The following is a 27,356-nucleotide window of genomic DNA, read 5'->3' as shown; positions in this document are numbered from 1 at the left end:
CGTACACTCAACGCTGCATCCCTGAATTACCCATTCACATTCCCAGTTAGACTAAAACAGTATGATTGTAGGTGGCCACCTAGGCATCACCCCAAAAGATGATGGGGACTTGCATAAAATCTGAATGTAGTGATTTATAGGCATAGATGCACATTTAGAAGAAATGATTCCAATTTAAATTGAAATACTGTCCAAGTCTAGGAGCAGAAGTCCAGGTGTGCTAACACAAAGATAGTGAATGTATGGCCCTCCAGATGTTGTTGGGCTGCAGTCTCATCATCCCTAGCCCTAGCCAGGATTGCAAATGGTGGCAGATGCTGAGAGACCAACAACATATGGAGTGTCACATGTTCAGTGCTTAAATGTTGAGGGTATCTCCACGTCCTCTGATCTTCCATTATATGGTTATCTTTCAAACTGTCTTAGCTGAAACAGCCCTTCAAATAAGGAGAAGGACCTAGTTTTAGCTCATCTCTGCTATTTTGCCAGTCTAAATTTCTGCAAAAATAGACACTATAAAGTGGATGGAATGCTTGCATTTCTTTGGAGGGACATAGCAGCTTTAAAAGGGGATTTCAACCTGGAAAATTAAAAACCCTTCCCTGGTGTCCCTGTTACTACTGAAATCAAACCGGAGTGTCTACTTTTAAACAGAGAAATTGAGAGAGAGAATATGAGATCAGAATAGCCAGTTTTCGTGATTCTTCTATCCCAGACCTGTTTCAGCCCTCTTAGCTTACTAATGGTATGGAACCAGGTTTTTATTTATCGATGCGCTTTGAAAGACTGCACTGTTCAGGTTCCTCTCCTAGCTTGAAATAGTTTGAACCAAACTATCATTTGTCCTTTAATTCCAAATTGCTGAATTGTAAAAGTAGCATGATGGGCAGAATTAATTACGTGTCCTTTTGACACACAAATGTCACATCAGCAAGAAATTACGGCTCCCCGCAACCTATGATGTTAAAAACTGCTTTAAAACATTATTTAATAGTATCTCCCTCCTTAAATAATTATGTAATTACGAACTGCTAATCTGATAATAATTGACAAGCGAAAAATGCATAGTAATCATGTGCTGAAACCCTTATAAGCATTATTACATCATGTCAGACTTGGACTTTGTTACTACTCTTCATTGCCAGCAAGCTTTGTAGTAATGCATGTGCTATTAAAACTTTTTTATTATTATTAATTTTCACATTAGTCAAGTGGTAATTCTTCAATAAATTCCTCTGACTTCGGCATAAATAAGTTTCATTATTCCTCATTATTAAAAGAAACAAACACATTCTCCTTTGCTGAAAGGAAGTGATATAATTAGATGACCTTCTCGCATATAATCATGAATAAAAAAGAGTCTGACAAGAAATGGGAAAATATTCCATCAGGCATTTGGACATTAACTACAGTTAGGCAAGACACAAAACATTATTGCGCTATCAAATCCTCTCAGGGGAAAAAAATTGTTTTAGAACAGGGCTCTCTAGAAAGGACTTTTAGTTTTACTATAGCATTAGACAAATTCCTGGCTGATTCCAGCCATTTATCACCGATTTCTTCATTTAGCTGTTTTAAACGGGGTTTTAAAACATAGTTGATAAACTAGTAAAAATTGTATACAATGCAAATGACATTCTAGATAAGTTTTATTGACTTAATGCTTAGGCCGTAAAATGATAACAAACAGGATCGGTTTGATTTAGTGCATTTCTTTAAAAATCCACACTTTGAGCGTACAGCAGACGTTGAACGTAGTGTTGCTGCCACCTCAAGGTCTCGGTGGAAAAGTGAAGGTAATGGTTCATTTCAGTTTGCTTCCCTCTAACTGGGTTTTATTGATATGATGATGTGTACACTGAGGAATCTGCATAAAGACGTGTTGCTTCGTAAATCTATGAATGACTGTACACATATGCACAATAGTAAGACTACATACAACAGAACAAGGCACAAGAATTTTGAAGTGGTGGATTGTCACAGTTCAAATGACTGCAGGGGTCTTTTGTTTTGTTTTTAAACTGCCCTGTGCTTTAAAAAGAAATGCTCTGGCTCTGCAGGAACAATAGGCCAGAGCATTATAGGAACCATTATAAGCAAAGATTAATTGCATTAAGGTATTAAAGTGCAACAGTTTCTTCTCCAGTACATTGGAAGCAATCTCAAACAGAAAAATCTCTTATCTCTTCCCATCACTGCCTTCTGCCTTTGACTATGTACCCAGTTCCACAGGTGTAGTTTTGGCTGCTTGGAGTATTTATGCTTACAGTTGTCTATTTGCCAGTCTAGGAGTATGACATCATTCTTTCTATTGGCTATCTATCAATAATGAGATTATGGTTCACAAAATCTCCACTGGTAATATCTACTCACAACTTTATCAGGGTTAAATTTACTGAAAACACATGTTCACCCAGCTTGTTGGACATTATCTGCAGGTGGTGATAGGTTACAAGTATCATTAAGCTCATGGCATCACAGGGAGGTATCACCAAGTCTCAGCTTTTGGCCCTGAAATCTCAGGGTCTGGGACAATTCTAATCTGGCAACTCTACACTCTGTCTATACTCCAGCAACCTGCATGAGGATTGATCATAGTTGTGGATTGAGTGCAGTTTGGACTCTGTTTCCGTAAAAACTGAGTTGGTGGTAATATTTTTGGCTTTTCTGTAGGCTTGATGTCTTGCTTTTTAACACACTCTCTTCTGTTTCTTTCATTTCCTGTAGGTGTATGTCACTAGCACTTTTACTTGTGCAGATGGAAGGGAACCAGTGGGAGTAATATCAAATTTGGTGTATCCCATTGTTAGGGATGATGGGAGTTGCAGCTCTTCTCCTGGCTTTCACTCTCACCACCCTGGTCAGCGGAAGAACAACCAGTTTGACCAGTAGCTCTGAGAATTGGCTGAAGATGTCTTCCAATCTTCTCTGCAGTCTGCTGGTTCTTGTTCAGCTCTCAAGACACCAGTCAACACAGTAGTCTTCTTATATAAAAGATCTACTTTTATTCTACTATATACACTATGCACAAAACAACTCACTACTCACAAAATCCACTCTACTGTACTCCTCAATACTCCTCTATACCCACAAAAAGTATTGCCATACATTATAGCTTATATAGACATTTGTCTCTCTATTCATTATACAGTTGCCACCTCCTGGGCGTGTACATACATTATGATTGACATACCATACTTGGCTCAATCTAGACCTCACATTGCATCATACATTACTGTCCACTCAATGACTCTCAGGTGATATCAATTTGCATCTTTTCACTTTGTCATTGCCTCATATGTCCTTGGCTTTCAGGACCTTCTAATTACATTACTTAAAACACCTGTGTGACAATTCAATAACTTTTGCTGTGTCATGTTACTTTCAAATACATTCATATACATATTATATTTCTTGTGACTATATATCCCATGTGGCTTTTTCCTGACACCCATGCCTATAATTTTGGAAACAAACCAGAACAATAAAAGCACTCTGGCAGCCAATGTGAGCTTTAACTTGAAATATATCGCTCAGTCCAACAGGCAGAAGGTGAAAATGGGGAGAGGAGTGTCCGTCCTAGTTCCTGCATTTGAAGCCTTTCCCCATATTAGCCTGTTAGGGATTCAAAATGCCTAGTAATATTTTTGGCACAAACTCTCAAAAATACCTCATTTAAACATACTCTTAATTCTAATTGCAGTTAATCTTAACAGTGGCATCACTGGGGGATGCAAGGGGTATGGATCACAGCAGGTGACAGCCGGTGGGGCGGTGCACCCACTGAGACTGGTGAAACTGCTGGGTAAGCAGAAAGGGCATCATGTCCCTTTCTGTCTCGCATACCCAGCAGCCATGCTGGATCTCAAACTGCCCCCCAGAGCCCATAACACTGCCCCAAAAAGCTGAAAAAATGGGACAGCAGAGGATTAACCAGGGTTTTCTCTGCCAAATTGGGACAGATGGAGTGTATGCATGCTGGACTTGCTCTGGGCTGTTTCAGCCAGTTAAATGAGTAAAAAACCTGTAGATGTTTGGGGAGCAGCCGTGTCACCCCTCCTTAGGGTGCCACTTGCACCCACTACTGAGCCATGGCAGTTAAAGCAGTGTCAAACTACATTATTTCCGCAGTGCAAATTAGACCTCTGATTTGGCTTGGCCACGTGTGCCCTAGTTTTCATCTATGAAATATTGGAGGATAGAATCATAGAATTGTAGAGCTGGAAGAGAAGAATTTCATGACAAGTCTCTGAAAACAGACAAGGGGCAGTCGTCATTATCACTGTCAGCAACTGCCGCAACACAATCACAACAACCACAAGAAGTGGATTTGGTAGAAAGTTCAGAAGAATCATAGAGTCATATAGTTGGAAGAAACCACAAGGGCCACCCAATCCAAACCCCCCCCCCCCCGCTATGCAGGAACTCTCAATCAAAGCATCCCCGACATAAGCCTGATGGTAAACTACGGTAACTAACTAACTAAAACAGCCCCTGGATCCTCTGAATTTGCTCACCTCTCCTCTGCAACAAAAGAACCTTTTCTGATCTGATGTTGATGTATTTTGGGGTCTCTTTCTCTCCTAGCCAAAGAAGGTGCATCTGCACTGCATAAATACTCCAGTTTTACACCATTTTCACTGCCATGGTTCAATGTAATGGAGTTCTGGGAATTTTAGTCTTGTGAGACGTTTAGCCTTCACTGTCAGAGAGCTTTGGTGCCACAACAAACTACAACTCCTAGGATCCCATAGCATTGGGCTGTGGCAGTTAAAGTGGTATCAAACTACATTATTTCTGCAGTGCAGATTAGACCTAGTTCCAATGGCAATTCTTTGAATGACTTTTAGCCTTTATCCAGTGGTCAGAGCACTCTGCATGCAGCATTGAGTTTTGCAGTGGGCTGAACAGCTTAGCACCACGCACTCAACAACTGCGGCCATTTCCTTGCAGCATGCCATCATATAATACTCTGTGCGGCAAATTTATGATTGTTGGGACCCCAATTAGGTGTTACATTTATAATAAAGTGCCTGTTATAAAGTATATATGAAGGTGTTCCGGTACATTCACATTCCCAAGTGCAGAAAATGCAAGGGGCTGGGAAAAATTTATTACACCAGACCCAACATAAAATATACTACATCCTTTAATCTTACGTTTCTTGAGGAACTCACCGCTACTTAACTCATTAATAACATTAAGGCATCCCATTCATCTTAATGACTGGAAAATACTTTGAACCTGGGACACAAAGAATAAGTAGACACTCCGGAAGAGAGCTTGACTTCAGTGAGGTCAAAAGCAGGACTCCAATTGACTTAAGTGGGGTCGGGAATCTACTGTTTATCACCACAGACTTGATGTGGGCTTATATTATGGAAGCGTTCCTAATAATCTGCTCTTTTTAAATTGAAAGACTCATTATATATATATATATATATATATATATATATATATATATATATATATATATATAAAATTATACCATTAACTCTTCAATTTACAGCCCGATATTTATACTACAGTCTGTCTGCACAGTATCTGATTTTCTGTTCATCTTGGATAGATCGAAAAGAAGACTCAACTAGTTGACCTCTGATTGGCTAAAGTTTCTGTTTATTGACTATTTATTGCTATTGTTTTTAAGTATGTTTTAATTGTAATTGGTTTAATTGTATTTTAAGGGGTGGGTGGGACTAGGGTTTATGTTGTGGAATGTATATTTTAATGTTGTAAGGTGCCCTGATTCAATTGCATTGTGCAGAGGATAAAAATAAATTGTATTATTATTATTATTATTATTATTATTATTATTATTATTATTCCAGGTCTCTAAGCAAGATATGTATGTATATATAATTAAAAGATTCTAATATCTTTCAAATCCTTTTCACTATTTTATCCTTTTCATCCTAACTAAAAGTATTTGATAAATATTCCAATATAACCATAGATCATATGAGAGAGAGGAAGTTATTTATTTGTTAGTTATTCCATTATTAACCTTAGATCGTGTAAGAAAGAGGGGAATAAAAGAAGGGGGGAAAGAGAGAGAAAAGAGGGGATGTTTTAAAAGAAAATCTTTTAAATCTTTTTTTTAAATTAAAAATTGTATTTGTTAGTTTAGTATGTGTTGTATATAAATAAATAAATAAATAAATAAATTTCTCTTGTTTTTTTTTTTCGTTGTTGGATATTTGGATATTTGCGTGACCGATGTAAATAAATGATAAAATAAAAATTTTTATTTATATCCCGCTTTTTGTCAAGACAATCAAAGCGGCGTACACCGTTAAAAATAGTACAATATATATATATATATATATATATATACACACACAGTATGTGTGTGTAATTCTTTTATACGTTTTTAAAAATAAATTCAAATTAAAATTAAATTAAAAACTAAAATTTAAATTAAATTCAAATTAAAATAAAAACTAAAATTTAAATTAAATTCAAATTAAATTAAAATTAAATTTAAAAAATTAAATTAAAATTATTATTAAATAAAATTAAATAAAAATTTAATTAATTTAATTTTAAAAAAATTAAAATTTAATTAAAATTTGGCATTTTAACTAAAAAAACAAAAAAAAACCCTAGGGCCTCTCCCTTCTGCTCCCATTGACCTCATCCCTCCTCACAGCACCTTCACTATAAAGTGATACAGGCCAAAAATGCCACAGTCTGTATTTGCCAAAATAATAGAGATGTTTGTGGAACAATGGTCTCGTCTGCGCCCCCCCCTTTTTTTTCCCAGGTGTCACTTGGTACGGTCCGCTTATGGTCGCTATAGCAACAGGTGCGCGAGCGAGGAGGATGGATGGAACGTTCGCTCGCTGCGGGTCACCTGACTGCGTCCGCGCGGGTCACGTGATCCCGTGCCCATCGTCGCCATTTTGAAGCGGTGCTTTTTTTTTCAAGGGAGGAAAAAAGAGGAGGAAGAGGAGGAGGAGGAAGGCGAGATTAAAACCCAGTTCCTTCGGGAAGGTGAGCGCGGAGGCCGGCTCTGAAGGAAAGCAAAGGGGGAAAGGGAAGGGAAGGAGGCTGAGAGGGGAAGCCGCTTTCCCAGGGCTGCATCCACACTGGAGGAATGACCCGGTTGGGCACCGCTTTATCTCTTTTCTAGCTCCAACTCCCAGAATTCCATAGCCTTGAGCCAGGGAAGAGTTAAAGCCGGCGCCTTCCCCTGAGGCTGAGAGAGTGCGGTGGGTAGAGGGACCTTGCAGCACCTTTGAGACTCACTGAAGGGAAGGGCTTGGCAGCAGGAGCTTTCCTAGACTTCAGTCTGCTTCCTCAGATGCATTTGGATATAGTAATAATAATAATAATAGATGATGCCCCTTTGCCACTCACTGAAAGAAGTTGGCAGCAGGAGCTTTCCTAGCCTCAATTCTACTTCCTCAGATGCATTTGGATATAGCAATAATAATATTGATGCAGAGAGACCTTGTAGCATCTTTGAGATCCGCTGAGAGAAAGCAGTTGCCTGGCAGAATGGGGCTGGACTGGATGGCCCTTCAGGTCTCTTCCAACTCTGTGATGCTACAAAATTGTGGTGTTTTAACAGAACAAGGGCTAATTCTAGGCCTCTTTCCTTCTGAGCAGCCTCACTGGACAGACACAATTCATGCGGCGTGGGGCAGGTCTTTCGTTGAAGGATATTTTCTGATTAGAGTACCCCAGTTATGGGTACATGCAAAGCAAGGTTGAAACAGGGATGCGTAAATTGTGCTTTATGAAGTCAAAGGCTTTCACAGCCGGCACCCATCGTTTCTGTGGGTTTTTCAGGCTCTGTGGCCATGATGTGGAAGAGCTTATTCCTGTCGTTTCAACAGCATCTGTGGCTGGCGTCTTCAGAGGATGCTGGCATGGAAGCGAGTGGGGTGACCCTTGGTTGAGAGGAAGTGATTTACATGTTAATCTGTGTGTCGGTCTGTTGTTGAATGGCAAGGCCTTGGGACTGGTAGCCAAATCTTGTTTACTCTCAGGGTTTCTTCTTTCCTATTGAAGTTCTCCAGGTGTTTCTGGATTTCAATGGCCTTCCTGTGCATCCTGGCCTGACAGTTGTTGAAAAACACCAAAGTCAAGACTCAGCACATGCAAATGAACATTACCAAGAGTCAGGGACTTTCCCAGCAGACTATGGATTGTGAAGTCAAAGGCTTTCATGGCCGGCATCCATAGTTTTTTGTGGGTTTTTCGGGCTGTGTGGCCATATTCCAGAAGAGTTTCTTCCTGACGTTTCGCCAGCATCTGTGGCTGAAATCTAGAAGATGCCAGCCACAAATGCTGGCGAAACATCAGAAATAAACTCTTCTAGAACATGGCCACATAGCCCAAAAAACTATGGACTATGGGTTACTAAATAAATAGACACAAATCCTCCTTGCATATCCTTCCACACTGAGGCCGTGCCATTCAACTAACACAGAGATCAACATGTAAATCACCTCCTCTCAACCAAGGGTCGCTCAGTATATATACCTTACTCACTTCCATGCCAGCATTCTCTGAAGATGCCAGCCACAGATGCTGACCAAAGTCAGGAATAAACTCTTCCAGAACATGGCCACATAGTGGGAAACCCCCACAATAAACTGCATCTGTTTCATAGTTACAAGTGCACACACTGAGAGGCCAATTTTAGCCAATTACATGAATGTCTTTCCTCAGACTCAGTCATAAGTTTGACTGTAATATTTCCTTCTTTGTAAGCTTGATGTTTTATTTAGTAACAAGCATTTATACACACATGTTATTTTAAATTTCAGATAGTATGGAAGCCGGCAACAATATTACAGCACTTGTCTCAAATATTGGGGAGCAAGAAGCGCTACTGATCTCTGAAACAGCTTTAAGCCCAAACTCAGAAAGTGGTGAAGATCGGAAGAAGTGTAACCCTGATCCGCTAATCCAAGTAATCCAGAAGCTAAGCAAGATTGTTGAGAGTGAAAAGTCTCAGAAATGCCTGTTGATAGGGAAAAAACGCTTGCATCCTGACACATCGCTACTGTCACTTGAGTCACAAAACCTCCCAGAGATTCCTGCTAAAACCACTGAACTGCCTGCTTTGGGCACAATTAATATAGAAGATTATTATGTTACGGACAGTCCTCCACAGAGTAAAAGGAAGGTGATTTGTTACCAGTGTAGTCTCTGTAAATCTTTGTCTCCCACTCTTCCCCTATTAAAAGAACACGTAAAACAACATGGCCAGCAGAATGAGGTGATACTTATGTGTTCAGTGTGCAGTTTTGCCTCTAGAAGCCTTGAAGACTTTGAGGCTCATGTCAGGCATCACCCAGAAAATGGTGACAAAATGCACACTCTATCAAAGGAGCAGCGGTGTGTAGGTCTTTCAAGCACTGCTTGGCATGAGCCAGTAGAAAGTTTTGTCAAAGTAGGCACTGGCACTGATCAGGTGGCACAGCTTCAGCCTCATATGACAGAGAAGGGGAGGCAAAAATGGTATACTTATGAACAATATGGCATGTACCGATGCTTAATTTGTAGCTACACTTGTGGTCAGCAGAGAATGTTGAAAACACATGCCTGGAAGCATGCAGGTGAAGTTGATTGCACTTATCCCATATTTGAGGAAGAAAATGAGCAACCTACATTGCCAGATTCCACTGTTTTAGATGTTCCTCACAGCTTGGATACTGTTGTTATTTCATTGGAAAATAATGAATTGGGTCTCTGTAGTGACCAGACTGTTCAGCTCCACATTTGTGATCCCAAGCAGATAACTTACAATCCTTTGCCAGCAGAAGAGCCTGTAAAAGAAGAGGCAATCCTAGATCAATCAGCTGCACTTTCACCCACAGGGAAACTGTTGGAGGAGACTGTATCTGATACAGACTTCGAGCAAGATAGTGTGACACCTGACAGCTTACTTTCATCAGCCCAGAAAATCATTAACTGCAGCCCAAATAAAAAGGGTCACGTTAATGTCATAGTAGAACGTTTGCCAAATGCTGAAGAGCCTGTCTTGCAGACACCTTACTCAATGGATGCTGAAATGGAAGTGGAAAAAAAGATAATGTCTGAGCAGACTCACATTGCTCAAGGTGGATCAGGGGACATTTATCATATGGATAAAAACTCTGTTGAACTTGAAGAAGTAATAATTGGATGGAGCAGCACAGAAAAGAAAGAGGGTGACTTAAATCCTGTCAGAGCCAAAGCAGCTGATGAAAATGCTCCTCCTGCAAGAAGAAGAACCAATTCTGAATCTTTGAGATTGCATTCGCTAGCTGCAGAAGCTCTTGTCACAATGCCAATCCGAGCTGCAGAGCTTGCTCGATCAAGCCTACGGGCCTTTGCTGAGGTGAACTCTTTAGGTTCGGACACTGGCCATAGGCAAACAGAAAGTGGCTACGTAGCCCATTCTAAATTGGTAACATCCCTTGAAGCTGAAGAACTGACAAGCCTAAGCCAAACTGACTGTACTTTCATGGAAATACAAAAGGATAAACAGGAGTTAACCGAAGGGCCCATTAAAATGGGCATTAGCATGTCACTGCTCACTGTCATTGAAAAACTGAAAGAAAGGACAGACCAGAATGCTTCTGACGATGACATTCTGAAGGAGTTGCAAGACAACGTTCAGTGCCAACCTGGAACAGATGCCAGCGTGCTGGGGAGTAACTTGGTAGAATATATCCCCAATGAGGATCGTCCATTCCGGTGTCGCTTGTGCCATTACAGCAGTGGCAACAAGGGGTACATCAAGCAGCACTTGCGGGTACACCGCCAGAGGCAGCCTTACCAGTGCCCAATCTGTGAACATATAGCTGACAATAGCAAGGATTTGGAAAGCCATATGCTCAACCACTGCAAAACCCGAATGTATCAGTGCAAACAGTGTGAAGAATCCTTTCATTACAAGGTGATTCCCCCCCCCCCCCCCCCAACACGGCCGCTGCTGTGAATTGTTTCCCTGCTGTCCCTATTGGGAAATGATAGAAGCTTCCCCCCGGGGTTAGGGCTTGAAGCATGCTAGGCAGTGAGAAGACACAGGACCGTGTGCAAGGATCTATGCTCATGTGTAAGATCTTGGCTAGTGTGTGTTCAGTGTCAGAGAGGTACCACATCATAGGCGGCTTCCAGCATATGCTGGAAACCGCTCCAGAAGAAGCAATGGGGCACATGCCGTGGGAACGAGCCCCATTAGATCTAATGGGGCTTAAGTTTACATGCTTTTTCCCTTACATGGTGGGATCTGGAATGGATCCCCTGCGTAAGGGAAGGGCCAACTGTAGTATCAGCTGTGGGACATCTGGCTGTCCTCAGTGTCTGAGTAGTGACTTCAGTATCCAAAACTAGATTGTTTGCAAGAACACATACAATTAATCCGAGACCTTCAGGGTCTAAACTCAGTTCCTCCCTGTTCAGAACTAGAGTAACAAAGCAAGTAAAACATGGACAGCCAACAGACGTTTGATTTTTTTTAGAAAAGCACAACAGTGCAATGACACTTTAATACAAGGAAAATCCTTTTTAATGCTTAATATCTAGTCAGTTTTGTTCTCTGACTTCATGTCTAATGAAGGAACATATTTGAATTGTTTTGTAACATGGAAGCATTAGTATTAAATCTAATTCTTACCACTAAAATTCTAACATCAGTTTGTTACATTAATTACTAATGTGTTAGTAACACGAGTCTTAGGGTTTTGACTAAGTTTATAATGACTAAAAATATCCAAACATTGTGGCCCCACAGTTACCTCAAAATTAGGTCCCAAAATTACAAAATAATGGGAAATATTAACAATCTGTCAGTGTAGTTATTTCCAAGCTTTTTTCCCTAAAACATTTGCTCTGAAACGCTTTACAATGAATTAAATGGTATTGATAGGCTGTTATGTTGTTATAAATGAGTAAAAAACTATAAAATTTAAAGCCCAAAACCAATGTTTGTAGTTACAGTACAAATGATGTGTGAAAGCCATTTTTACTTGCATTGTAAATACAAACAAGATTGGTAGTGAAGATTTCACTGGGGAACTCGTTGTTCTAATTAAAATGTGCCCCTTGTCTCTCTAGTAGACTGTTCTGCATTGTGAGGATACAGAAGAATTGCTTTCTGCAGATCTTGAGGCTGGAAACTAACTTTTTCTGAAATCAAATAATTGTCATAATGCTGGTTTGATCCACCTTTTTGATTCTGCAAAGTGTACACAGCTGAAAGGAAAGGAAATTTAGTCCAAATGTAGAACTATGCTTCCTTGTCATTCCCACTTAATTTGAAAATGGGCTTTCCTTCCCCATCTCAAGCTCTTGTTGAAATGTATTTTAATTATATCGTCTTAATTATAGCTTCCTGACACTTGAGTATGTACAGAAAGCAGTTAACAGAAAAACAAGTGTTGAATATCAGGAATAGACAGGGCTATATTGGCATACTTTTAAAAGACAGTGCAACTTTTTTGTGATCCAGAGTCAGCTGCGAAACCATGAGAGAGACCAACACAGCCTTCAAGATATGTACTCCGTAGCCTCATCTGACAGTCTAATAACTTGTAGTGAAGTGGGTGAAAGAGTTGGTAATGTATACCTTTTTGATTTGCTAAGTGATATGAGTGGGCATGCCTTACATGTAGTGATTTCCCCCCATCCATCTCTGGAGGCTTCTGAGAATTCTTGTGACAGTATTTCATGTGGTGACTAGCATTTAAAAGCATCTTCATTTTCCCAATTGTATGTAGTATCTGAGGAAGAATACCACCATTGCTAGTAACATGCAACATTCAGAGTTTGGAATGCTGGTTTTCAAAAGTAAATTGTTTCTATTACTTGTTGCAGTGGGGAGGTGACTTATTTGCTTATATTGCTCAAAAATAAGACATTTCCTCCCATAGGAGAGCCTTCTCTGATCTCTTTTTACCAGCAAGCAAAGACTTTTTAATTTAAACAAACCTTGGTTATTCAGTATGATTTTTTTAATGAGGTGTGCTGGATTTTTTATCTATATTGTATTTTAAACAAGTTTTTTAATGTTTTAAGGTTAACTTTTAGTAGGATTACCTTTTTAATGGCCTGAATTGAAAATTATTTTAGTTGTATTTTGTTTTAATGTACACTTTAGGCCTCCTTGACTCCCAGATGGGGAAAATGGTGGGATACAAATCAAGTAAATGGAAATACTGGGGTGTGTGTGTGTTTGAAAAAGAGGAAATAAAATGGCTCCTAATTCCCCCCAAAAGCAATGATGCATAAACATTTCTTATTGCATCAATAATAATATTGACTGTAGTCATTGTGTTACTTCTAGTGCGTTACTTACACACTTTGGCAACATTGGTATACAGATATTCTATATACAACTGAGGCAATATGCCAGGTAAGGAGCTTTTAAATGTTACACCTACTCCCTGGAAAATCACAAGAGGGAAATGCATTTCAGTTGTATCCACACATGACTTTTAATCATTTGAAAATGTCTGGTTTTATACCAAGGTGGGATTATGTTGTCCTTGAGGGAGTCCTGTGCAGCCCTTGGGGTCTCAAGTGATCCCTCAGTATTTTTTCCAACAAACCCACTCCATTTAGTTCTATTTAAAATATTGTTCGGGGACATCAGGAAATCAAGAAAATCATGCTAACAAAGACCATAATGGAACTGAGGCAATATTGCTTTCATTTTGCCAAACTGGCAGCTGAGATGGTGTTCTGTAGTCACTAGAGTTCCAGATGGCACTCCAGGCTCCAGAACATGCCCTGGTTTGAAACTAGGCAGACAGGGTAGAAGGAGGATGTTTTGCCTTCCTTTGCTACTGTGCACAACTCTTTAGAGAAGCTAGTCTTCTTTAACAGAAATACTCTGGAAGCAGAGATATCAATAATTTTTCTTGGTGGTGCTTTTGCCCACCCTCATCTCTGCAGAAATTACACACAAGCCCTGCATTGACTTTTAATGTCTGCTTTTTAAAATTTTACAACCTTGGATTGGAAGTATGACTTGACTGAAAATGTTCTCCTTTTTAACAGCATTCATTAAATGAGAATTTAAGCTTTCTAACGTATTTTGGAAACTCTTTGCAGTCAAATTATGGCACAGTTGCAGGAAGGAAGCCCTCTTGTCAAACAGATGTCACCTCTATAAAACAGCCCAAACCCAAGACGTTTATAGCACAACATCTGTTTATGTACATGCTCCCCGAGTAGGAACATTCGTTTCATGTTTATGAAATCATCAGCGCCCCAGTTCATCTTGGCTGTGCTACAACGTTAAAGGGATCTTACTGCCTATGATTGGATTGTAAATGCCTGATAATGTGGGAGTGTTGTAATAATGTGCATTATAGGAACACCTGCTTTTGATGCTAGATTGAAATCAGTCACTTCATTATATACCACAGGGCTTGCCCTTCCTTCACTACTTTCCCCTCTCCACACACACATATACAAGAAATCAGCTCAGTTCCCAAAGTCTAACTAAAACATGCTGCAAGAGAGAGTTCTGTTTTTTTGCAAAATAAAAAGCCTAAGATAGTGATATAATTATGGTTAAAATATGATGGAAACTAGAGATTGTGATTAGATGCATGATTCCCATTCATAGTCTCGTGTGTTTTTGTGCTCTTATTATATAGGGGATAAGATTTCAGTCCAGAAACTTTACAGATGTGATATTTGTGATTATACAAGCACAACATACGTTGGTGTGCGAAATCATAGGCGGATTCACAACTCTGATAAGCCATACAGGTGAGTATCTCAGTATTTTCTGTATATAGGACTTAAGAAGCCTTTTCTTTTCAAAATTTTCTTCTGGTTGCCAATTCTAAATATAGAATAACGTGGGCAACTTGAAATAACCTGTTCCTGAAACAGTGTGTCATTTGTGACTGATTCACTGGCAGCATATTTAAAATCTACTAATCTTGTCATGCATTGTATGCATTGTATAAGAAGAGAAGTTATTAAAACAAGTTAGAGAATTGTCTGAGTCTCTTAACTATTTTTAAAAAAATTAAGCCAAACTATGTAGAAAGTCCAGTTTCAATTAGACATAAAAGAACAGGCTGGTAACCCTTTGGTCCCCAGGTGTTGATGGACTACTGTTCTCATCATACAGTTGGCCTTTCTTATCTGCGGATTTTGAATCCATGGATTCAAGCATTCACGGCTTGAAAAGCTTCAAAGAAAGTATAAATTCCAAATAGCAAACCTTAATTTTCCATTTTATATAAGAGACACTATTTTGCTATGCCACTATATTTAATGGGACTTGAGCATCCACAGATTTCCTTTTCCATGGGGTTCCTGGAACCAAACCCCAGCAGATAACATGGCTCCACTGTACCTTATTGGTGAGACCTGGATGAATAGCAGCCAATTTTAATAACAGCTGACCATCGCACTGATAGGATTTCAGAATGAACTCCAAGTTGCCAAAATTCCTTGAACTCTTGCCATGCTTCTGTAACACACTTTATTTCTCTTAGAGTTTATATTACAGTTGACTGTTTGTTAACAATCATCACTTTTTTCTTCAGATGTCGAGTATGTGACTTTGCAACAACTAATATGAATAGTTTGAAATGCCATATGAGGCGCCACCCTCAGGAGCACCAGGCAGTTCAGCTAATGGAGCAATTCAAGTAGGTAACTTAACACCTTGGCAAAGGAAGCAGCAACTTGTTGCAAGCACACAGAGCTTAGGGCTAAGGAAGACTCTTAGACTTTCTTTGTAGATCTGCTCACATATTGCTTTGTTATGGAACTGTGTATGTCTTCTCATTCTTTTTACATTTTCTAGTCAAGGGAGCATCTTTTTCTTTGTAGGCCTGGTAGTATGTAGGCTTCAAGCAGCTGGCAAATGTGATGATCCCACTGTGGCTGTTATACCACCAGCCATTGTATGTGAAGATTCCACTTCAAAATCCGACCTTAGTATTTTTTGTGGATTTTGGGGACTTTGTGGCAAACTTCTAACATTGTTCTTAAAGATATTTCTGCTATCAGGATCCCCACTGGATCAGCTTCTCCAGCTTCTCTGTATGAGTTGTAGACTCTCCTGTAATACTGGTTAGTAATGATCCTGCAGTAGGCATTGTTATGACGAATACAGTACAGTACAACAGTAGGAGCATTTTCAAATATTATTTATTATTTTATTCAAACTTTTTCCTAGACCTGAATTTCAAGGCATCTTATTAAACTCAAAACAGATAAAAACAGATATTGATAAAACGATACAAAAAGTTATTGTTAACTGAATGTAGAGTTTATTTGACTAATTTTTTGAGAAGACTTACTTATTTGATTATATTTCACTGGTAACCACTTCTGTTTCCTCTATTTATTTAATTTGTTTCAGGTGTTCTCTGTGTGGATATGTATGTAGCCATCCTCCGTCACTGAAGTCTCATATGTGGAAACATGCAAGTGACCAAAACTATAACTATGAACAAGTAAACAAAGCTATTAATGATGCAATTTCACAGAGTGGCAGGTGTGTGTATTTTAGTCATTTAGACTTGTAATATAACGTCCAGTGCAATATAAAGTTCAGAGGGCACACCCTCACACTGCCGGGAAGCCACATGGTTGACCGCACATGCACTGGCTTCATGGCATTGCAGCAGCCAGGCATTTAGACACTACGTGTCACCACAGCACTGCAAAGCCCCAGCAGGGCAGGAAAAGCCACCGCAAAAAGGAGCAACAATTTGCTGCTGATTTTTTACAGTGGCAAAACATTGGAGTGGGGCTATGGCATGCAGTTGCCGCAGCGCCCACCTGGCTGTTTCAGGGGTGGCATCACGCCACTCGTTTCGGGTGATCTGTTTTGGGCAAACGTCTATGGCTTCAGTCCAGAGTTCTTCCGTCTGCTGATAAATTAGATTTAATAGTGCAAATTTTGTACATTATCTTTAAATTGTACAAGTATGTTTTCAGGTAATATTTTGCTATGATGGTTGCTTTAGTGTTCTTCTTTAGCTTTACTCTAGTTTTTGATATTAATAGTTCATAGTCTATACCACCACAATCAGCTTCTGAGAGAGAATGGAGCTTCTCCATTTCTGCTTCTGAATTTGTAGTCTATTTGTGTTGCACATCAGGTGATATCCATGTATACAGTCACCTCTTTGGTTGATTGAAGAATGTTTACGATGACAAAACTGTTGGCCTTGCAAGATTCAGTCAGACGAACTCCTGCTTTATTTCTTAATCTTAGTCCAAAATTTCCTACAATCTTTGATTATGCTGTTTCCTGCTTTTGCACTCCAGTTGCCAATGATTAACAAGAAGTTTTGATATATTATCAGTTTCCTCCTGGACTCCAGCATAGAATTTTTTCCATTTCTTCTTCTGCTTCTATAAACTTGGATTATGGGTATATTGATAGGTTTTCCCTCAAGTCTTGCATCTATGTTGACCTTGTATAGTCTTGAATGTTACTAGGAGAACCGTCATAGATACAGTGTCAGCAAAATTAAAAATAAATGAGTTTCTTTATTTCTTAGGTCCCCTGGTCAGCTTCCTGGGAAAATGATAACTGAATGCTCTGAAGAAAGTTCAGTTCCTGTGACAGATAACTCGGAGGGCTTGGCATCGTCGGACTGCTGTAACCAGAATGCTGTCAAAACCATAGGTTGTGATGAAAATCAAAATCCTGCTTCTACAACAAATATCTCATGCAATTCAGAAAAAAACACTAGCCTGTCCCACCTTGGCACAGAATACTGCGTCCTCCTCTTCTGCTGTTGCATATGTGGATTTGAGTCTACCAACAAAGAGAATTTGTTGGATCATATGAAGGAGCATGAAGGTGAAATTATAAACATCATTCTAAACAAGGATCATGCTGCAGCACAGAATATCAGCTAGATGAAATTGAATGGTTAAAGATTTCTTAAAGATTTTCTGTGCTGTCTGTCATTTTTGAAATACTTGCTAAAGAGAAGAACTGTGAGTAGAACAAACATAAAACAGCAATGTTCCCACATTCACAAGTCTTTGTGTCAACAAGAAAGCCAATTATTTTATAAGCTCTCAAAGCAACTGAACAGTAAATACTCCATTGAAGGTAAAGGGCCACTGAAACTGTTATCCCTTGCTGACAGAGACAATTTCAATGCCTGTTCCTAATCCAAAGCATAGTATTATAATAGGAAATTCACACTAAGGTGTTAACTTAAAAGGTTTAACCTTCATGCCTTGAAACTATCTAAAGTGTGTCAAATTCATTTCAGATAAATATTTTTTAAAATCCGTCTGAGCAACTATAAGTTTATGAAGCAGAAGTTTCTGAGAGAGAGAAAAACTGAGCAACCTTATGAGTTTCCTAGCTTAATTTCTTCTTTTGCAGAAGAGAGGATAATTTCTGCCTGTTCCTGTTGATGCAGACTGCATGAAACAAGTTGGTATCTCACTAATTATTTGGTTGACTAGATATGGGTTGGGGGTTTTTTTACCCAGTATAAGATGCTACAATAAGATGTTCAGAATTGCATTTAGATGTGTCTTGGTCAATCCTTACAGTTCACCAATACTTATTTAATACTGGCTTCATATGCAAGCAGACATTTAACTATTGGTATTTCATTTCAGTACACTGGAAGTGCCATAATATGGAGGAGCAGGAAGAAAAAGTTATCTACAAGTGGTTGTAGATAACTTTTAAAGCAGATTGACAGACAATACAAAAATAAGTTTAATTCTCTTGAAATTTCATTTAGCATTTCAAAACACTCAGTTTGAGATTATGGGATATCAGATAAAAATACAGCTGGTTGGATCTGTGCGCTGATTGCTTCCCAACAATGTGAGGGTTCCTTCCATCTATAGAATGATTCTGGTCATGTGGAGGAACTGTGTTAGCAACATTTTGGAAGAAATGATTTTCACCTCCTCTCCCCTCATGGTCTCTGAAAATCTGCTCTAGAGGTTTGAGGGTCCATCTGGAACACAAGAGGAGACAACGCTAGAGGCCTCAGGGCAAGAAAGAAATCAGAATACATCACCATCCTACTTCTTCGTACTAGGGCATTCCGAGTTGAATTCCACTCAGGAGCTATATTAGGGGAAACACTCTAGTCCAGTTTACTGGATATTACCATAAATAAACTATTCTTGTTTTGAATTGGTTATAAATTGATAACTATTGCATTGTCGTAATATAGGGCCTGAAAAACTGGCTTCCACGTGGCTTGGGAGCATGGCATTTAGATGCTGCACATCCCCAAGCTGCCCTGGCTGACCAAATGTGGATGGCTTCAAGATGTTCCAGGGGTGTGATGTTTACATGCTGCCGGAACAGCTTGAAGCTGCCATTGGGCTGCAGCCAGGCCACCTGAAACAGCTTTTTGCCGGTCAAAATAGGAGCAGATCTTTTCCATTCCTATTTCGGCTGGTTCCAGGGCATGTTATTGCTGTAGTGTGTGGTTGCCGAGCAGCCCTGGAGCGTCCCCAATCTGCCTTTTTCAGGTGGTCTGTTTCACCCCATAGTTGCTTCATAAAAGGGTCACTTCTGGTCATGCTAAATGTCTTAAGATTTTTCTTTAGTTGGATTCTACACACATTTTGTTTTAATTCTGACTTTGAACAGCATCACTGGGGAGCTAAACAGCCTGCTTTAACCTCTGATGTTACTTCAAGAAATTGCCATCTTGCTTCATTTGGGTAAAGCCCTATCGCAGTTCCTTCTGTGTCACTGCAAGTCCTTTTGCTTGAATAGTTTACAAAGAGACTGTTTGCAAAGTTGAGTTGGTTTTTAAAAAGCTGCAGAACATATTTCTTCTGTACTTATCAAATATTTCTAATTATATTTCAGCACAAATAAGCTAGTACCTCACAGTTTTTATGGTGCTACTTGAGTCTAGCTTTCCACCTCTAAACCTTTCTGTACTGTGAAATTGGACAAATGGAAATGACATTGCATATAATTTTCAAGCTTCAAATACCTAATACAGAAATTGTTCAAGGCATTTTGTAAAACTATCCAAACAAGGATGACTCCATTTTGGATTATTTCATCTATGTATTTCTAAAATCTTTGCAACGATATATTAAAAAGATTGAAAGTGTTGCCATATAACCTAGAGTTTACAAAAAATATTTCAGATATATGAAAAATAGGATTTAAAATTCAGAAGCTTTTATATTCTTGTGAAACAGAACATACAGGAGAAATTGGGAGGTAATATTTAATATGAAGGGTGCTAAATTTTACAACTTTGTTTTGATTTTAAGATGGATCAAAATTGGTCAGTTACAAAATTTGATAAGGTACATCTAACTGTTACATTCTATATTCCTTTTTCACATTAGTATGGTATCTTCAATATAGACTTCTGATGTGCTCAGAAATGGGAAATTAAAAGTTCTCCACTAGTTCAGGTTTCTTGAAGTGCTACTACATCAAAAAGGTTTACAGAAAAATCCAGAAACAGTTTCTCATTTCATATCTTACAATCAAAATATTACCATTCCATCTCTCCAGTCTTTATAGCTTCTGTTCACTGGAGTTTAGTTTAAGATTTGGTAACAATTACTAAGGCAACCTATTAATTTTTTAATTTGTCTTTTCAAAACTTTGGTGATAGTCCTTTGCCATGAACATTTTTTCCATAATGGATCATGCCTCTTTATTACACTACAAGAAGATTGTGAAAGTATGAGTTTTATGAAACAGTGAAGTTCTTAGTGAAATTAACAATTCATTTTAAGCATGCAGAGCTTTTTTTTAAGAACACAATTTGTGAATACCAATAAAAATCAATTTTGTACATGGAAATATTCATTGACTTTTACTATTAAATTGTAAAATAGGACATTTTAAAACAGACTATAGCCTGAGTACTAAAAGTTTGAGATTACCTTCATTTGCACAAGAACTGGGCCTACTTCATACTGACATTTCATTTCAGCATCCATCGTATTGCTAACACTTCATACCTCCAATGCTCGTCACATTGCAGTCTTGAGCATGGAATAAGTTTCTTGATCATGTTACAAGCTTTGGAAAGTGTTGGGGTGTGGACAACTTGAGAAGAGGGATTCCTCTTCGTCATCGGCATTTTCTTCTTTTAAGAGCACTTTTCAGATACGTGGCATGTCTTCCGTTTTAAGATGCTAGAAATGCTTGGACACATACTGCTAACTATGGCGTGTTTTTGTTTTAATTTGATTTATGTAGGTGTAGATTCTGTGTTCTGAGTTATATTTTCTTCCTTTGTTCCTAGCTCTGTGGGTTCCATTATGGATAAACCTTCCGTTCATACTCTGCTATATTTGTGTATATTTAGTTGAGATCAACTGAAATTAATCTCAAACAGATGTGATACAGATAGCAACCTTACAGTGCAGCAGTATTCAATGTATTCAGCCATCCTCAGTGGGGGAAACTTGAGAGTGTGCTGCATGTCTTTGAGCCGGTTAAATAAACTTGAAATACACTAAAGACTAGCATGCTGTGGGACATTTAAGAGACTAGTAGAACACTTGCTTACCTTTGCCTTATCCTGCTTTCAGACCCACTGATTTTCTGCACATAACAAGCAGTATTTGTTAACCTACAAGGACATTTAGGCCTTTATATGTTTAGACCCCAAACAAACATTGCCTCCAAACCTTTTGAAACCTCCTGTAAGTTTGGAAGCCAGACAAGCATACCAGGCATGTAGAATGGAGTGGTGAGTTCCCTTCCCCTACCTTGTCTGAACCAGCTTTTTGGTTATAATATAAGTAACTTACTTGGAAATGTGCTGTTTGAATTAGTGGGATTTGCTTTTGATGAAGTATGGTTTCAACAGCTTCACCAACGGAGGCTTTTTATTCTTGCATCTGCACACATTGTTCTCAGCTTGAAAGGCAGGTGTGGGATTCAGCCAGTTACTGCAATTTAAAGCACTTATTTAATCATTTAAAAATGTACAGTTGGTGCTTAAAGTAATGTTAAGCTATATTTAATAGAATTTTGCATTTGATATTCATGGGCATGGGTACATATATATATATTTTTAAGAAAAGGAATTGTAATACTGTGGCACCGCTTTTTATAGCCAAAGTATAAAACTTTTAGAAAAACTGACATGTAAAAAAAAATACTGAAGATACTGCTCTTGCTGTATTTTATTCATAGAATGGCTTATTTTATAAAGATCTTTTCCGCACATTAAGCTGCATGCCTTAAGTTCTCTCTCCAGGATTGTCTTGTTTGGAAACTATGGATGCAAACTTTGTAGTACTATTTGGACTACCTTCTGAAATACTGTACATTGTTATAATAATTTATTTTGCTTTACAGAAGTTCTGTCATGTATTGACTAATTGTATTTTGGTAATAAACTCCTTTGTTGAACACATCAATATAGCATTCTTGATTGTATCAGAAGTGGAACGAGGAAGGGTTTACCTTGCTGACCAATTTAGCTTTTCTATTACAGCAATTTTTAAAACACAGACATGAAGCAGATGGTCCCATAGGAGCTGCCTTCTGCTGCTTTTTGCAGCAGTGGCGGACTGCTTCTGGCACCATGGGAGCGGCTTCTGGCTGTTTTGGCGACATGCGTTATTTGAATGTCACACCCCATAGCAGCTGGAAGCCACCTTATTTGGCCTATATGTTCCGGGCCAACAAGACAGTATATACAGTGTGGGCCCTTGCTTTACACGGGGGATCCATTCCGGACCCTCCCGCATAAAGCAAAATGCTTGTGCTTGTCCCGCAGCCACATGCATCGTTTACAAGCTCCATTGGATATGAGGCTCATGTTTGCCATGCGCGCATGCCGTACATTCTCCCATTTCCCAGGCAACTTCAGCATAAGCTCACTGTATATAAAAGAATTTACAGGTCAAAATTTGCTGCTCCTGCCACGAACCAGTAAGTTACCTGAGTTGTTAACATCTCGTTCCTCTCCCTTATATTGAGATACTACTTTAAATGTAATTTTTAAGGCAGGGTGAGGATCATATAGCCCTCCAGATGTTTTTGGGCTGCAACATGCAGCTTTCCTCCTCATTTGCTATAACGGTTAGGGCAGCTGGAACTTTTAATTCAATAAGTGAAAGCTATGATTGTTAAGACACTGACTGATCATTGCGAGATTGGCAAGTCTGCAGTTCGAGACCCAAGCACCACGTGACGGACTGAGCTCCCATCACTACTCCTAGCTTCTGCCAACCTAGCAATTTGAAAGCATGTAAAAATGCAAGTAAATAGGTACAGTACCACTTTGGTGGGAAGGTAAGAGTGGTCTTTGACATCACTGGTTCTTCTGCTTAATAACAGAGTTGAGTACATCCCCCTATAGTCAAAGACGACTTGACAATCTTGTCAAAGGGGAAACCTTTACCTTTAGAGATAATCTTAATTCTGTGGGCTAAATCCACAGTTTAGTATATTTAAAATACATCCATTGAAATGAATGGGATTCTAGTTAATCATGATGAATCCAGCTTCTTTATCAATGGGTTTACTCTATGTCCAGTTTAGGATTTAACCATAAAAGACTACCTGGATGCTATGGGTGATTTTGCCCGTTGTTTAATTTTCCGTAGAAGGGTAGCCTTGTGTAACATTATTCACACTAAGGGAGTGATCTTAATCCTTGTCCTGGATCTACAACAACCAGGGAACCTAACATGGGCAGAACTAGCTATATGTTTACTAAGGTATGGGTTATAAACTACATGAGCTTAAGCTAACAGATGGTAGAATCATATAGCTGCCATGCAGGAATACACAATCAAAGCACTCGCAACCGGTGGACATCCAGCCTCAGTTTTACTGATTTGATCTAAACAACCACCTTACTATCATATAAAATAGACATGTAACATGATAAATTCAATTATAATTGTCTTACTATGGAATTTCTTAGCTAATTCTTATTTTAATCCTTAATAGGTATACATATAAAAGTTTTGAAATCTAGAACAGAATTGCTGTTGTCTATTAGTTTATCAGACACACATCTTCTGACATTTCTGACATAAAATGGCCCGCATGCCATGCATTCAAAATGAACTGGATTGGTCATGGAGTATTAAGAGAACAAAGGAAGACGGATCCTCTGAGTAAGCAGTTCCGTGTCTTGCTCCAAGCTTTTGAAAACTGGATGCTTGTCAAAAGATGCTACAACACGAATTTTAGTTTGCAAAAGCTTTTATATGTATACCTATTAAGGATTAATCCGTGGGTAGGAAACCATCAGGAGATTTTACTAAGAATGTTATAATTAATAATAATTTATTAAAAATAATAAATAATTCTTAGTGAAATGAATAATAATTTACTAAATATAGTTATTATTATTAGTTTATATTTTCACTTTAACAGTGTTGAGACTTGATTAATCCTTGGATAGGTTTAATCACCAGGAGATTTTACTAATAATTATTTATTATAATTAATAATAATATATTAAATACAATAAATATTTTAATAGCAATAATTGTATTATTGTATAATATTTACTTATTTTATATTACTTTAATAATAGTAATAATATATAATAATTTTTATTTTTACCCTGCCTTTCCATAAAAAATGATCAAAGTGGCTTACAAAGATTAAAACATAGCAATACAAGATAAAAACAATTGCAATATAAAAATAATTATTTTATTATTTTATAATATTTATATTATTTTATAATAATAATTTTATAATATTTATATTATTTTATAACATTGTTTTATAATGATAAACTTACGATCTATTATTTTATAATAATAATAATTTTATTATTTTATAATATTTATATTTTATAACATTATTTTTATAATAAAAATAATTTTATAATATTTATAGTATTTTATACTATAATAATAACAATAATAGTATTATTGTTGTTATTATACTATATTTATATTATTTAATATTATTTTATAATAATAATAATTTTATTATTTTATAATATTTATATTATTTTATAGTATTTTATAATAATATTATTATACTATATTTATATTATTATCTAATATTGTTTTATTATAATAACAATAATAATTTTGATGATGATGATTTCCTTGGGGCGACCTCGCTCTCCGTCAAAATGGCGGGGGGCAGATGCCTCAGTCTCTGAGGGAAAGCGGGGCACTTTCAAGCGAGGCCTGGAAAGGAGGGAGGCCCATCCCACCCACCGGGCGGCAGAGCCAGCCCCGTCCCTGGGGAGCCTCCTCCGGCTGCCATTCCTGGAAGGAGGACCAAGTCCTGCTCGCCTCCCTCTCGGCCTCGGATGGAAGAAGAGGAGGAGGAGGCAGGCCCTGCTCCCGCCTCAGGACGGCGGTAAGTGAAGAAGGAAAGGGCGCAGGGAGGGAGGCAGGGAAGCGGAGCCCTGGCGAAGGGAGGCTGAGGAGGCGCCCCTGGGACTAGGCCCACGGCTGCCAGGGAGACCCCAAGGATGGCCAGGCGCCCTCCCAGCCCTCCTCCCCGGCCCTCTCAGCTCCCTTCTCCAGCCCCACACCTATATATATATATATAGAGAGAGAGAGAGAGAGAGAGAGAATTATGATGCCCTTTGGCACAGTAAATAAATACTCTTCCTTTAGTGAGGATGAGCACTTTAGACATTCATACACACACACACACACACACGTGCACATATATGTGAATATATATATATATATATAGAGAGAGAGAGAGAGAGAGAAACAGCATATGTGAATTATGATGCCCTTTGGCACAGTAAATACATTCTCTTCCTTTAGTGAGGATGAGCACCTTAGGCACTCACACACACACACACACACACACACACATATATCCATACACACACACGCACATATATATATATATATATATATATTCACATATGTGTGTTTGTGTTTGAAGCCCATCCTCACTAAAGGAAGATTATTTGTTTATTTATTTGTTTTCTCTCCTGCTTTAGTGAGGATGAGCTCCGCAGGCATTCATATACCCACAAGCATACTATATATATATATATATATATACACACACACACACACACACCCCACACACACACACATATATATCTTTAGTGAGGATGAGCTTGTCAGCTATATATATATATATATTGCTTTAGTCAGGATGAGCTTTGCAGGCACTCATACACACACACACACACACACACACATTGTATATATATAGTCACCCCTCAGTATTTGCGGACTTGAACTCCGTGTCCCTCGCCATTCGCAGGCAGCAAACAGAGGGGGACAAAATGGGGCATGCACTGCTATCCAAGCCAATGGGGCTTGAATATAGGCAAATTTCCCATTTTGTGGGGGTGGTGGTCTGGAATAGATCCCCGCGAAAATGGAGGAGCAAGTATGTGTGTGTGTGTGTGTATGTGTGTGTGATTGTAAATATATTGCTTTACTGAGGATCAGCTTTGCAGGCACTCTTATTCCAAGCAGACTAGACACCCCCCCCCCCCATGATAACTTTTGGAGCTCCCATCATCTGTGACCATTTTGCACTCTTTTGTCTCTTGTGTTCCCAGAGTACAAACTGAAGAGGACTGCTGTACGTTTCACCACTGTGGAGAAAAAGGCATTTCAACAGGTATTGCTTCTAACTGGGTTGCATGACTAGCAATGCCCGCTGAGAAACTCTCTCTTCTACACAACCATCCAGGTACAGGAGCCTTCCCTAAGTTTCAATCTGGCAACCGTGGCAAGTCACCAAGCGAAGGCCCATTGCTTCAGTCGTGTGGTCCTCCTCCTCTTTAATTCTCCCACAGCCACATGAAAAGGGTTTTTTTGGGCTGAGGCAGAGAGACTGGCCCCAAATCACAGTACAAATTTATGTATGCTTGATCGGGAGTAATGCTAAAAGCCAGGATTATATTGTATTGCTATTGTAGTTACAATTTCTGTGTCTGGTTGTGAAAACTGGACAGTGAAGAAAGCTGAAAAGAGGAGAGTCAACTCATTAGAAATGCACAGCTGGAGAAAAGTTTTGCAAATACCACCGACTTGCAGAAAGACAAATGAATGGATCCTGGAGCAAAGCAGGCCTGGACTCTCTTTAGAAGCCAAGATGAATAAACTGGGACTGTTGTACTTTGGCTGTATCTTGAGAAGATACAACTCACTAGAAAAGACAGTAATGCTTGGTAAGGTAGAAGGCAGTAGGAAAAGAAGACTACTTCCTTACAGATGAATAGAAGGAAACCATGAAAAGAAACCATGGCTCTGAGCTTGCAAGAGCTGAGTGGGGTTGTTGGGAGCCAGATGACTTGGAGGTCTCTCATTCATAGGGTCGGCACAAGTTGAAGTTGACTTGACAGTAGTTAATAACAACAATAACAGAACAAGTCCCACTGTATTGATGCTTTCACCATTAATCCGAATCATGTCTTTTGTTCCGTTACATTCCAACAGATTTATTAATGAATCACAACTTGCATGAAGAG

At 38.7% G+C, this 27,356-nt stretch overlaps 2 protein-coding genes across 5 annotated transcripts in view; both read left to right on the top strand.

Moving 5' to 3' along the window:
• Window positions 1-6,890: 6,890 nt before the first annotated feature.
• Window positions 6,891-22,331, top strand: ZNF507 (zinc finger protein 507). Of its 3 annotated transcripts, XR_006100585.1 has the most exons (8): window positions 6,891-6,996; window positions 8,781-10,900; window positions 12,455-12,560; window positions 14,610-14,724; window positions 15,516-15,620; window positions 16,340-16,474; window positions 17,490-18,385; window positions 20,895-22,331. XR_006100585.1 is itself a non-coding variant. In XM_042438499.1 (7 exons), exons 2-7 carry the CDS (start codon window positions 8,786-8,788, stop codon window positions 17,851-17,853), a joined length of 2,940 nt encoding a protein of 979 aa, XP_042294433.1. In that variant the 5' UTR covers window positions 6,891-6,996; window positions 8,781-8,785; the 3' UTR covers window positions 17,854-22,331. The 3 variants fall into 3 exon arrangements, 2 of the variants coding, with proteins under 2 accessions (XP_042294433.1, XP_042294434.1); XM_042438499.1 differs by having other exon boundaries at window positions 17,490-22,331; XM_042438500.1 differs by having other exon boundaries at window positions 6,891-6,997; window positions 8,777-10,900; window positions 17,490-22,331.
• A 2,729-nt stretch (window positions 22,332-25,060) lies between these two features.
• DPY19L3 (dpy-19 like C-mannosyltransferase 3) overlaps window positions 25,061-27,356 on the top strand; it is a 127,944-nt gene continuing 125,648 nt past the window's right edge. Inside the window, exons 1-2 of one of the 2 annotated variants that reach the window (XM_042438501.1) lie at window positions 25,061-25,261; window positions 26,442-26,503. The gene's annotated coding sequence lies outside the window, so the exon portion shown is untranslated. The remainder of the gene's footprint in view (window positions 25,262-26,441; window positions 26,504-27,356) is intronic. The other variant, XM_042438502.1, reaches the window with a different exon arrangement.

The sequence above is a fragment of the Sceloporus undulatus genome, chromosome 8 (assembly GCF_019175285.1).
Source record: "Sceloporus undulatus isolate JIND9_A2432 ecotype Alabama chromosome 8, SceUnd_v1.1, whole genome shotgun sequence".
NCBI lineage: Eukaryota > Metazoa > Chordata > Lepidosauria > Squamata > Phrynosomatidae > Sceloporus > Sceloporus undulatus.
Note: the sequence above shows the minus strand (reverse complement) of the source record. Positions and strands in the feature narration are given on the sequence as shown.